The sequence below is a fragment of the Fonsecaea nubica genome (genome assembly GCF_001646965.1).
Source record: "Fonsecaea nubica strain CBS 269.64 chromosome Unknown Scaff72, whole genome shotgun sequence".
Classification (NCBI taxonomy): domain Eukaryota; kingdom Fungi; phylum Ascomycota; class Eurotiomycetes; order Chaetothyriales; family Herpotrichiellaceae; genus Fonsecaea; species Fonsecaea nubica.
In genome coordinates, this window is record NW_019173745.1 from 92962 (window position 1) to 105531 (window position 12570).

The 12570-nt window shown below is 54.1% G+C and overlaps 5 protein-coding genes across 5 annotated transcripts; 1 reads left to right on the forward strand and 4 right to left on the reverse strand.

Moving 5' to 3' along the window:
* Window positions 1-129: 129 nt before the first annotated feature.
* Window positions 130-600, forward strand: AYO20_08735 (hypothetical protein; the record flags this gene model as incomplete). The annotated part of the gene is made up of 1 exon (XM_022647011.1): window positions 130-600. One exon carries the CDS (start codon window positions 130-132, stop codon window positions 598-600), a length of 471 nt encoding a protein of 156 aa, XP_022497027.1.
* A 1197-nt stretch (window positions 601-1797) lies between these two features.
* Window positions 1798-4248, reverse strand: AYO20_08736 (hypothetical protein; the record flags this gene model as incomplete). Its single annotated transcript, XM_022647012.1, has 1 exon — window positions 1798-4248. One exon carries the CDS (start codon window positions 4246-4248, stop codon window positions 1798-1800), a length of 2451 nt encoding a protein of 816 aa, XP_022497028.1.
* Window positions 4249-4918: 670 nt separating this feature from the next.
* AYO20_08737 (hypothetical protein) lies at window positions 4919-5954 on the reverse strand (the record flags this gene model as incomplete). Its single annotated transcript, XM_022647013.1, has 4 exons — window positions 4919-5125; window positions 5190-5430; window positions 5487-5865; window positions 5933-5954. The coding sequence occupies 4 exons, from the start codon at window positions 5952-5954 to the stop codon at window positions 4919-4921; spliced, it is 849 nt and encodes a 282-aa protein (XP_022497029.1).
* Window positions 5955-6792: 838 nt separating this feature from the next.
* Window positions 6793-8166, reverse strand: AYO20_08738 (hypothetical protein; the record flags this gene model as incomplete). The annotated part of the gene is made up of 1 exon (XM_022647014.1): window positions 6793-8166. One exon carries the CDS (start codon window positions 8164-8166, stop codon window positions 6793-6795), a length of 1374 nt encoding a protein of 457 aa, XP_022497030.1.
* A 2617-nt stretch (window positions 8167-10783) lies between these two features.
* Window positions 10784-12501, reverse strand: AYO20_08739 (hypothetical protein; the record flags this gene model as incomplete). Its single annotated transcript, XM_022647015.1, has 3 exons — window positions 10784-11035; window positions 11085-11261; window positions 11311-12501. The coding sequence occupies 3 exons, from the start codon at window positions 12499-12501 to the stop codon at window positions 10784-10786; spliced, it is 1620 nt and encodes a 539-aa protein (XP_022497031.1).
* Between the last annotated feature and the right edge of the window lie 69 nt (window positions 12502-12570).

Sequence of the window (12570 nt, forward strand, 5' to 3'; positions counted from 1 at the left end):
CCCCTGGTGCCCTACCTTGTTTCCTTTTTCGAGAGAGAAAAAAAGAGCCAGCGATAGCGATGAGGAAGACGCATCAACGACTAACAAGAATACCCCTTCTCGGCGGGGTGGGTGTGACGAACAGTGCACATGGTCTCGGACGGCGAACGCCGCCGCGTCCAACTGGCCATGGGCCTGATCCGACCGTGGGACGTGCTCCTCCTGGACGAAATCACCGTGGACCTCGACCTGCTCAGCCGGAGCAACTTCCTCGGCTGGCTGCGCGGGGAGACGGACCGCCGCGGCGCCACCGTCGTCTACGCGACGCACATCCTCGACAACCTGGTCGGCTGGCCCACGCACCTCGTGCACATGCACCTGGGGCGGGTGAAGGAGTGGGGGCCCATGGACCGGTTCGACGACGAGGTCGACGATTCGACGGCGAAAAGTGGCAACAGCAAGCTCGGCGAGTTGGTCCTCAAGTGGTTAAAGGACGATTTGGCCGAGAGGGGTCCGCGAGGACACGGAGTCGTCGGAGGAGGAGGGGGAGGGCAGGCAAAGACGTACGAGAGTTTCGAGGGCAAGGCTGGCTATGGGCTCGAGAAGACGCCGGAACTTTGACATGATTGTGACGATGGGAATGGGGACAGGGACAGGGACAGGGACAGGGACATGGATGCGTGTGTGGCATCATCCCTACTGTCCTGGAGGTATTTTGTGTTTGTCCTGTTCGTTCTACACGAGAAACTCTGAACGGCGATACCCCCGTGGAAGACCCCGGGGGGAGTCTGAGTCCGAGTCTGATCTTCAACAAGATCACCCATTTGAGCATTGAGCACTGAGCATTGGGGCATTGAGCGAGCGCATCTACGCATCTACTACACACTGCATTTTTCGCTAGGCGCCGGAAAAGAGTGAAGAGGGAAGAGTGAAGAGGGAAGACGGGAAGAGGGAAGAATTTGGTCTTAACACCATGTATGTCTTACATCTACATCTACTCGGTACATCTACATATATCTACAGAGAACTTACAAGGAGAAAAAAGTGAAAAGTGCGAGGGTGTGAGTTTAGTTTGAGTTGGTGTGACCACGAGGCTGGTTCTTTGGGATCCACTACCTAGGTATTCTATATCCAACTCTGTGCCTCTCTTGTTCGGTCGATGCGATCAAGAAGATGGGAAGGAGGTACGAGTCATCTAAACCCTCCAGAGTCCAGATATTCGTGATATCATTCCTCGGTCACCCTCCGTCCCAGCTAGGCAAGCCAGGTCAGGTCAGGTCAGGTCAAATTCCAGGGGTTTCGTGGAGAATGGAGGCTGAATGAGTGGATGAGAAAAGGACAGACAGGCAAGACCCTTCTGGGCCAGTCGTTCTCCTCAGTCTCCTCAGTCTTACTCGTGGTACGAGGTAGGGTTGTTTCGTTGGACATGAATACGAAACAGGGGAAGGTCGGGCGGAGAAAACCAGTCCTTGGACAAGGCGTAAGGCTGAGAAGCATCGTCGAGTCTCGTGCTTCCGCACTTTGGTTCGTGTCAAGCGCCTTCGCCCTGCGATGTAGTCGTCAATGGCTATATCCGGGCCCTGGTATGTACGGCTAAACGTGGTGAAGCTGTGTGGGATGAATCCCCTCGTCTGCTCTCCAAAGGCGCGTGGTCAATGTGCCCGCCATGCCAGGTCATCAGAACAGCTCCTATTCCTGCGGACAAGCATGCTCCACGTCGACGTGTTGCTCCATGGGGGCACAATGTGCAAGCGAAGCGGCGCTCAGCTGATCACAAAACAATGAAACATGCAAGGCATCTTCTAGATGGTGAATAGCTCATCTGCCCATGCCCACGACGTCTATGCTCAGAATACGTACTGAGCCATCAGCCGAAGCCACGGCTAACAATTGGTGACTCTGACCATCACCGTCGAGTCCTCTAGGCTGCCACGCCAGCCGGTTCACCGTCTTTGACGGACAGAGGTGTCTGGGAACCTCGACCGTGTGCAACAACCCCAGGTCGCCGTCCACGTCGATTCTATGTAGTGAAATGGTGCCGTCGTCTTCGCCCACCGCGAGGACTCCGCGCGGGCCGTCAGCACAGACGGTAGATGTGGCAGCAATAGCGGTGACGGGGCCTTTTCGCGCGATCGAGGAGCGCATTGAAAAGTTTGTCTCGTCCTCCTGGTCGGCAGCTCTTGACCACACCTTGACGAGTTTGTCGCGGCCGGCGGTGGCAAAACTTGGAGTTTTCGTGCCGCCCACGAGCCATGTGGCGTCCAGAATCATCCGCGAATGTGCTTTGGCGTTGATGGCGACGCGGGCCCAGCTCTTTGAGGTCCCGTCCGCCCGCTTGAATACGGCCCATTGTCGATCCCGTCCCACACTGAGCAGATACTCTGGGTTCTGTGGTGAGAAGGCAAGTCTCGTGACGGTGAGCGAGTGCGCCGACAGAGGCGGCTTGATCTCGTTCCAGTCCTGTGTGTCGTAGAGGCGGATCACGGCGTGGTCAAGGGAGCTCGCTCTGCACGCGGTGGCGAGGACACTGCCGTCTGGGGGTGTCGCTGCCTCGGAGATTTCTGAGCCGTGGCCGTACAGTTTCTCGTGCTCGGGCCACAGGGTGTGCCGCGCCAGCAGGTCTTCCGTGGGTGGTTCTTGGATCTCGAGCAGGGAAGACCCTGCCCCGTTCGACATGGCGTTTGGATCAGTCGTCTCGTTCTCAGCGCCATCGCCGGTTTCCTCGCTGTCGTCCATGGCCTTGTTCGAGAGACCCAGCACAGGGATCGCCGCGGTGTCCGGCATTTGGCCTACTTCCGGAGGCAACGGGATCTGACATAGTCGATGGAGCATGTTTGCGATATCTTTTGGTTCGTTGAACACGCGCAACAGCTTTTCATCCGCACCTGAAGAGAACTGATACGGGGTCGTGCTCGCGATGCAGTTCAGGTCGTACCCGTGGATCTGAGGCCGCGAGAACTCGTGCCAGCTCCGTTTCTCCCCTCTCTTCCACTCCGCATGCAACCTGGTGGTCTGATCGGAACTGGTGGAGAGCAGGTAGGTTCCGTCGGGGGACCAGCAGATCCCGTTGACGGAGTTGGTGTGTCCACTGACGCCGAACCTTTGCGTCCAGAACTGTGATGCCTCGTCGTACTGCCACAGTCGCCAGCTGCCTGTGCGGCCGAGACAAGTGACAGTCTTGCCATCAGGTCCCCAAAGTCCTGTCCAGAAGCCGCCAGCAGAGCCGGTCGCAGTCGTGGCGCCCTTTGCCACACTGATCTCTCCCAGACGAGACATGCTGATCCATATCCCCGACGACGGGTCTGGCTCCCATATAGAAAGAGATCCGTCGGCCGATGCGGTCAGGAGTTGGGTACCGGTAGGACTCCACGCGGCTGAGTAGATCCAATCTTCGTGGCCCAGAAGTAATGCCTCGAACGTGATAGAATATTTGTGTTCTCCGGCAGACACGGTCTGGATCTTTGCCGACAAGGTCCTGTTTGCGACCGCGACCCCGTTCTGCCCGGCGAGTGGTTTTGTCGCGCTGCTTCCTCCTAGCTGAAAGCGCCAAAGACGGACATATTTGTCCTGGCTTGCAGAAGCCAGCAGGATATCGCCGTCGGGAGTCTGTGTCAGTGCCAGAGATCGCACCCAAGCTTCGTGTCCGGTGAGAGTGGCGTGGAGATGGAACTTCGGGGCGGCTGACAGGCCCTCAATGGCGTACACTTGGATATCATTCCGAGTGCCTCCCACGACCAAGTAGGCGTGGTCAGGAGGAGACGTGGATGGAAAAGTACGGACTGCGAGAGCCAAGGCGATGAATCTCGGTTTGAGGGACAGCGTGGCCGAGGCTTTGATTTCGGTGTCCCGAACTTTCCAGAGCTTTACTTTCGCGTCGGCCCCTCCGGTCGCCAGGACGCTGCCCCGACCCAAGGAGGCGATGGTGTTGACGGCGCCTTCATGCGCTGCCGTCTTCACCAGACACCTCCACTTCCGGTCACTGGCCTCCTGTCTCCACACGGCGATTTCTCCATTTGCACTACCAGAGACCAACAGTTCAGGCGAGCCGTCTTGGTCGGGAGCCAGAAATCTCACCGCCGTCACCTTCCCCGTGTGCCCGGAGAGCAGGGCGGATATGCCGTGGCCAGAGTCATTCTGCGGCGACCACACACCCACATTCTGGTCGGCTCCGAAGGCGAGGGTGCCCGAGCTGGCGGACCAGTCGGCCGCTGCGCTGTGTCTGTTCCCGCCGGCGCTGAGGTACTCGTCTTGAACGAGAGGAGGAGACATTACACCCAGAGAAATAAAACTGGAGGGAGTGAGTGAGCGGGAAAATTGAGGCCGTTTGATGCGACCAATGAGGACAGGAGTTTAGCCCTGCGAGCCGAGCTGGGACATAGAGTAACTTCCTCTGTGCGCCTCATGCGCCCCTGTCAATCTAGTTGATATTTCTTTGCAATTGCAGTGGACTAGGCGATATGTACGAACCCAAGTAAAATTTCTGTTTCTTGCTAGTGGTTGCGGCCGCCAAGCTACTAGCGTAGCGCTACATATTGATATCTCTTATGTCAAGATGCGCTATAATAGTATAAGCCTTTTAGCTTAACCTTATTCCTGGTATGGAGCCCGATATTTACATCTATACAAAATACACATAGAGCCTTGGTATACAACACATACAGATGGATGGAACCCTGTCACAGACGAGCAACGAGACTTTCCTATTCTGTAGAAACGTCCTCACCAGTCACGGATAAGTTCTCCCCATTCTGCGACCTTGAGAACTCAACCACATGGCCATACCAGTTCCTTGTCAATCCATTGAAAGATGAGCGAGAAACTCCTGCCCGTTTTGGTCCCACCTTGCGCCTCGAAAAGATACCCGCACAGGTGTCCGATGTTGAGAACCGCAATTCGCAATGCCAGCCAACTCCGACACAGAGAAATGACGGAAATCCGCTCAGTATTCGTTCAAGGGCACCGCAAATCCATCGTCATTTCCAGTCGAAAGCACTTTCCCCGGATGCCACACATTCATGACCACCAAGGCAAAGACCATCGGTATGCCGTCAAAGACATACTCGCACCACTCGTGGTTGTTGATGTACGTGTTCAGGCTGCTGCCTTCGCCGGAAGAGAACTCGACGATGCGGTAGACGATGCGGTACTGTGCAGGAATCTCAGTCTCCAAACCAGACAAATTTTCCAGAGAGCATTTGACGAATACATACGGTGATCAAGAGCAAGGAGATCTGCACGGCATAGACTCGCATTTTGGCTTCCTTGGACGTCTGGCCGCGAGGCATGACCCAGTCAAGCTTCCGCGTCAGTCGCACGGTCAGAGCAAAGAAGAAGACGATCAGTGCCTCTTGAAACACCACCCCAAACGTCACAATGTGAATCCCCGTCTTGGCCGAGTTTGGTGTCTTGCTCAGGGTCAAAAGGCCGCCACCGATCTGGATTATGAATGATCTGCATTGCAACGTCAGCGAGGGGCAATCGATCTCGCAATCAGGAAAGCTCCAGACATTATATCACAACAGACAAAGATCTTTCCCATGATGTTGCCCCCCAGCCCAAAGACCTTGGTCTTGCGCAGAAAACACCGGACCAGCCGCGAGATGATCATGTAGTCAAAGGCGTTGACAAAGATCGGGGCCAGAAGGTTCAGGAGGAAAGACGCATCATACGCTCCTTTCTGGGTGGGATGTTTGGCCGACAGGAACCGGAAGGCAAAGGCTGCCGTCTCCATAAAGGCACCGATGACGACGACAAGACAAAAGAGTTGTCGGTGGCGAATAGCCTGGTATGTGTGGACGACGGTGGTGCCCAGGAAGAGGATCGCGAGGATCAATGCTGCAGCGGCGGAGGGGCAGTATGGCCACAGGTTCGAAGGGTCATCGAGGGCTAAAGAAGCGTTCGTTTTTCAGCCAAATTTGCACAATTGACGAGAGACGGGTCGATCAGCACTTACGGAGACATTTCGACGATGGCATTGTAGAAGGACAACCTGTGCTTCGAGAGTCAGGGAGGTGGGAAGGTGTAGTCGGTCGGTAGATCGGCAAAGAGACAAGCTTTTTGTTCAATGTCTATTATCCAGAATCAAAGACGAGCTCCATGGTTCTCGGCGTCGACAGATCTCTTTAAGAGGAGAGTGTTTCCCCTTCTGCCTGTCCTGAGACACAATTCCATCCATAAACCGGGCCATCTGAAGGAACGACACCACCGCCGAACTACTCCCCCCAAACAGCCAGCGATTCGGCGACAAGCCACTGATAACAGCTGAACCAAACCCCTGTGCCCCGTCAGGAAGTATGCCTTACACCGCATCAAGTCCCGTCCTGCAAGCCCAGGTCCCAAGTCACAGCACGCGCGCTTGTGGGAGGCTGTGCAAGATGGGGAAATAAAAAGAGGAGAATAGCGCCCGTTCAGGTATTCCTTTCGAAATCAGCCTCTCTCGAGTGTTTTATGCTCGCCAGTGCAAAGAGAAACGGGACAAGGCGATTGGGCCGGTAAATGCAAGGGGAGGAGCATCGTCGACGTCGAGTAAGCAAACAATTCATTACTCGCGACGCATTCCCGCTTTGGGTCGTTGCCGCCAGCTAATAAGTGACAAGGCCTGGCCGCTTTTTATGCCGAACATGGCCCATTCCGCGATGGGAGGGTCCAGTTCGGTACGATCAGGGGTAGCGGCTATCATGGGTGGCTCCGTTTTCGGTCGGCTAGTACTGTGGCAGTGCATCTCTCAATAATATCTAACAGAGGTTCGGTATTGGGGCTTGTCTTGCAAATATGTCTGCTTCTGCCTTCCCACCGGAATAGTCCAGAGCTCCCCTAAAGTGCCGAACTTGGTCGCAACGAGATTGTTTCCTCGGCGATCTTTGAATGAGTTGCCTTGTGGGTGATCCAAAGGCCGCCAGCTCCCTCCGAGCTCCCTCCAAAATGCCAATGCTTCAGGTCTGCCGTCTTGACTTGTACGGCGCGTGGTCGGTGAGATTCCCTCACAGCCTGTGCCATCCACTCGAAATTTCCGGTCGGAGTATTCTCTTGGATCCACCTTGCGTCTTCGACATTCATGCGACCGCTCAGGACTTTCAACCTGATGACCATTCCGAGCCAAAATAAGAGCAGGAAAGCTAAGAGAAGCAGTGTAAGGCCGGAGAGCATGAGGAGTTCCCATAGGATGTGCGTGCGTTGCGTCAGGCACCCTTGTGTTTCTGATGAGTGCGCGGTGTTGAGGAGGTAGTTGTCGCCCCCTGCAACCATGGTCATTGAGTTGAGAGTCTGTTCCAGGATCCCTCCAGTGTTGTTGGATGCAGGCGTGCCCGTGCCCTCGTATACCGAGCCTTGGAACATTTCGGCCCAGTTCTTGAGAGTGTCATGGGAATGTATCATTTCCTGGATTGGTTGTAGGTAACCGTAGGTATCATCTAGAGTGCATTGGTAACTTTGCATGTGCTTCGTCACGTTACCATATGGAGTGATATCGACCGAGAACCGTACGTCGAAGACTGTGCCAACATTCTCTCCAACAGACGTATCAAGCACCACTAAGTGGGATATGTTTCCGATCGAGGCGGAGACGGCATACGGAGTGTCGTACAGGAGATCATGTTGCTGTAGACTGGTCACTATGTCGTTGACCGATACGTCCCAGGGATAATCCAGCTCAAGCGAATTCCTGTCGCAGTGCCATCCGCCAAGCAAGTCATTGGCATCGGCACTGAAGTTAATGTCTCGATTTGCCTTTTTGTAGACTCCTTTCAGGCCGTCGTTGATCAGACTCGTCGTTTGCGCTTGGGATACGACCGTATACGGCGCACCATTCCACGGCACCAGTTCAATGAGGGCACTCGAGACCACTAGACCGGTGCCGAACTGACAACGGTCGTGGACAGGTACCGACTTGATGAGAGCTGAAGTAAAATCCGAGCTCAGGTTCAAGAGGTAAGCAAAGATCATCAGCAAGCTCAGCCATCCGCCTGGCAGTGTCTTGACCACACGCAAAGCATACAAAGAGTCGAAGCTTCCAAGCCAAGAAGTCATGTACGGCAGTGGAACCGTCCGCCGCTGGAGGAGTCTGAGTTTCGCGCGGGCGGCCAGACATTTGGTCCCCAGAAGGTTAATGAGGATAAATGCAACAACGAAGAAGATACGGAAGAATAGTCGAACATCAGAGCTCGAATAATTGAGAAGAATCCTTGCCATGTCGACCGTAAGCCTCGGATTGTTTGGATAGGAAGAGGAGCCTGACTGAAAACAATCGTTAGCGAAGAAGGCGAGTGCATCGTATTTCTAGGTGGCCGGCATGATTCCACGGAGGCACTGCCGACATAACTCTGTTAGGGCTGCATAAAACTGACCAGTATTGTCGTGGAAATTCCAGAGTCCGTCAAAAGTCCCTCCCGTGTCTGGACCGAATGTGGCTTGCTGAGTCTTTGTTCTGGGCTGTTTTTAGCGAGAAAATCGACCGATTCGGCGACGTAGCCTTGTGTTCGGCAAGGCTAATTGGCGTGTGACAACCTACCATTAGTACCAATCTGGCCACGGCTTGCAGGCGATCCAATCTAGTCGGCCACGCCGTCTGTCTCTGTGAGTACAGTTTTTCATGGGTGTCAAGGGGTTGCGCGAATCTGCACCCGATGTGGTTCTGGCCCTTTGCGATAGTCTGCCCTCGCGTGGAACAAAAGTGCCGAGTTCGAGTATAAATCTTGGAACCGTCTCGCTGTGTCGCGCGTGTTTCAGCCTGATCTTGGATGTGACCAAACTCTCGCCGCGGCTTCTCTTGCAAATCTAACCATGGCTTTTGCTCTCAAGTCGAGCGCTGTTTTGAGCAGCCTTGCAGGTGTTGTTGTCGCCCATGCGAATGTCTTCCATGCCCGACAAGATGTGCAGACCACATCGGACCTTTCGTATTCAGCGTTGTATTCGTCCTGCACGAACTATGCGGCCACATGCCCCCCTATCGTGAGCTGTGAGTGCATCATGTCACTCCTTTGCAAAGACACCCCTCGGGGACTGACTGTCACATAGCCTGCGTCGGCAACTTCTGCGCCTCCTGTGCTTCCCTAGGAGGTAGCGCGTTCATCTCATGTTGCGATCAAACCACGGCGGCCGATTGCTTCTCGTCGCTGTTGTTTGCTACCACGACGACCACCGACGATAACACTTCTTCAAGAGCCGGGACGGGGTCAATCACAGGCACAGCATCAATGCCCGTCGACTCGTACTCGGCCAGTTGTTTGCAGGTCTTTTCCTTAATTGAGTCATGTGCTGCTGCGACTTCTGGTTTCACTTCCTTGGATGATGGTGATCAAGCCAGTTGCCTCTGTTACTCCGGCTCAGCCTATAACCCAGGCCCATTCGACCAGCTCCAGAGCGCATGCATTACCTACGCATCCACTGCGGATCCAAGCGGTCTTTCCGTATATCAGGCGGCGGCGGGGCTCTGCACTCGGGTCGGGGATGTGAGGAGCGCAACAGCAACCATCAGCATCACGGAGCCGCCAGCCCCAGCCCCTACCACGTCTATCCCTGTGGCTACTCACACACTGTCTTCACTTACCTCAAGTACTGCAACAACCTCAATCCCCGTGGCAAGTGGGGCTTCTTCCAGACAAAATGTGAGTACTTCTTCCGAGGGATATGCATCTTCTAACCAAAGGTTCAGGTTCCTGCGGGTTGGCTCTTGCTCCAATTACTTTGGTTGTTCTGAATCTCTTCCAAGCGTACAGCTGTTGGAGCCTACTCGAACGAACAGCTCGGTGCCTTAGGCCGGATGAAATTGGCTTATACTCCATTGACAGTGCAGCGGATGGAATGAGAGAACGGATGGTACATCATATGGTGGCGATCTCGCGATGTTTAACAGCAGACGAAGGAAGAGACCTTGTTCCCAATGACCAGGAAGGCAGTTTACATGCCCACGCATGCCTTGACGTTTGAAAAAGCCATAAGCGAGTACGGGTGCCGAGAAGTACCAAGTAATTAAAATGAGATGCTTCGAGTCTAAAATCGGATCCCGAACCTGACGACGCCAATGTCTGCCACGTGATGAGAAACGTCCCTAACGTCAAAATAGGGACTAGCTTGCTAATCCCCGGAAAATCTATATTCCGCCAAACGGCCCTGGCGATTCGGAAAATCCAAGTCGCTGCGCTGTTCTCCAGTCACTCAGTATCCATTATCCAGAGTCCAGGATATCCTCATTCGCAGCCCTTCTAACAAGCATCGCATCTGTACATCTCGTCGTCACAGAATGTCCGAAACCATCGATATCACAGTCGAGTTCACGTGGGTCGAGCTTCCCCCCCCCTTGTTGATCGCTCACTGATGGAGCCCAAGTGGTGGCCTAGAGATGCTCTTTGATAATGTGTCAAAACACTCCTTGTCGCTTGCCAAAGACGCTGATGACGGGAAACCCCCTACTGTCGGATACCTGGTCAAGTACCTTTGCAGTAATCTGATGAAAGACTCGAGAAAAGAGCTGTTTGTCCTCGACGGCAATGTGTATGTGTGAGAGTCCCGTCGATACTGGAACCACAGCGCTGATACGGCCCACTGGAAGTCGACCAGGGATTCTCGTCTTGATCAATGACTCTGATTGGGAACTCGAGGGCGAGGACAAATACGAACTCGCCAACAAAGATACTATACTCTTCGTTTCTACCCTCCACGGAGGCTGACCAGTGGACCCGATCACTATACAACAGCCCACACTGTTGAACTTATGTCATATCGCATAGATGATACCTTACGTCGAACACATGGCCGCACAACTCTCGCAGCTTCCGCTCCGAATCGTCTCGTGGCAGTCCCCACCACATCACACCACATCGTGCATCCTCACCGAGAGATTCTCAGAGTCTTCTGGTGTCTTGTACCCAGAGGCTGGTTCTGGAGTACTTCTCCCAGTCCTCGGACTAGCGAGGCCACTGCCCAGGCCTGGGATCGGGGTGGCGAATCCGCTGGGTGGCGCGGGCGCCTTGATGCCTTCCGGCGAGGCAGGAATGATCTCGGGTGGAAGGTTCGCAATTTTTATCCGCTTTGCTTCATTGTTGTAACTGGCGGGGATAATCTGCACGGATATCAGTGTTGGTTTCAAGATTCTAGTGTTCAGAAATCACCTCGATTATCTCGTCTCGTGGGAACGAGAGGAAGGGTATGTCTGGAGCATTACATGCCATCAGATACCCGTAAAGCACACGGAGGACGCTTTCGTGTGCAATGATGAGAAGGTCGTTCTGCTCCCTTTCCAACTCAAGAATGATGGGCTCCAGCCGAACTGCAACATCGTGGTAAGACTGTTATTGTCAGCGCAACCCAGTGCATCGAGACCAAATCGTCCCTCACCTCTGCTCTAGGGAATCTGTGGTGGTATGGGTCCAGATCGTGCTTCACCACCTCTTCCGGATATTCCTGGCGAATCCTACGCTCTGATTTCTTTTCGCACACGCCAGGGTTAAGCTGGCTCATCTGGGACCTTTGCCTCACTTTGAACCCTTTGTCTTGTAGGTATGCTGCAGTTTCCACTGTCCTGCGTCTCGTAGAAGTCCAAACGATGAGTGGTTTCAGCGGTGTGTCAATCCCTCCCTTCTCAATCAAGGCCCGTCTCTCCTCTTCTCGATGCTTGAGCAACGTCTCACTCATTTTCTTGGCGTAATCCTTACCCTGGGGTGAAAGCCGCGCATCAGCTTTGAAGGATTCCTCTTCCAAGGTGGTGCCCGCACGAGCAAAATAGGTATGTCGAGATTTGATGTGGAGGTTCAACAGATAGAACACAATCCGATGTGACAAGTAACCGAAGCTCGTGTTATTGACCACTAGTCTCTCCCCCGCGTTGATCATCTTGATCCAGTCGAGGTCCGGCTCCTCCATGGTCTCGAAGTGCGGAATCTTTGCAGTTACTCGGTTCAGATAATGTTTGACTGCTTCGGCCTCGGGCCAACCTATGTAGTCGGGTGAGGAAATTTTGACACTGCGGACGTTCTCTTCGATGATGCGCTGGTCGTCGCAGCTTGACTCAATAAACAGACACTTGATATTGTGTTTCGCGAATTCTTTGGCCAGTGACCTGCGACCAGCAGACAGGGGGTTGACTGCGTCATAGATGGCAATCTGACCGTTTTCATGGTTGAGGAAGTGGTAAATATCCTCTCTGCACTTCTTGAGGATCTTCTGCCTCAGCAGCACCGACGACGCCGATGCGTTGACGAAGAAATAATCATCTGGGACATCCTTTCCTTGACCTACAATAGCTCTGCGATAGTCTCCCAGGTGAAAGATCCGGGTTTTAACACCCAGCCATCGTAAATAGCGAGCCAGTGCCACCGAGATGTGAGTCTTGCCGCGAGCCGGCAGCCCTACTGTAGTAATGGCAATCCGACCAGCATGGAACAGTCGTCCGGACTCGGTGCTGTAGAGCTGGGCGGGAGCGAGTTCGCTCTTTTCTGGGAGATCATGTATTGCGTCGACAAATGTGCTCGACTTGCGTCGGTAGCGAGGTGAATTGACCGCCGATTCGGCGGTTAACAGAGTATCCATGATGAACAGTGAGGGCTCGCTAAAGAGTCCCAAGTAGGATGATAAGTCACAAAAGCCAGGTCTGAGTTA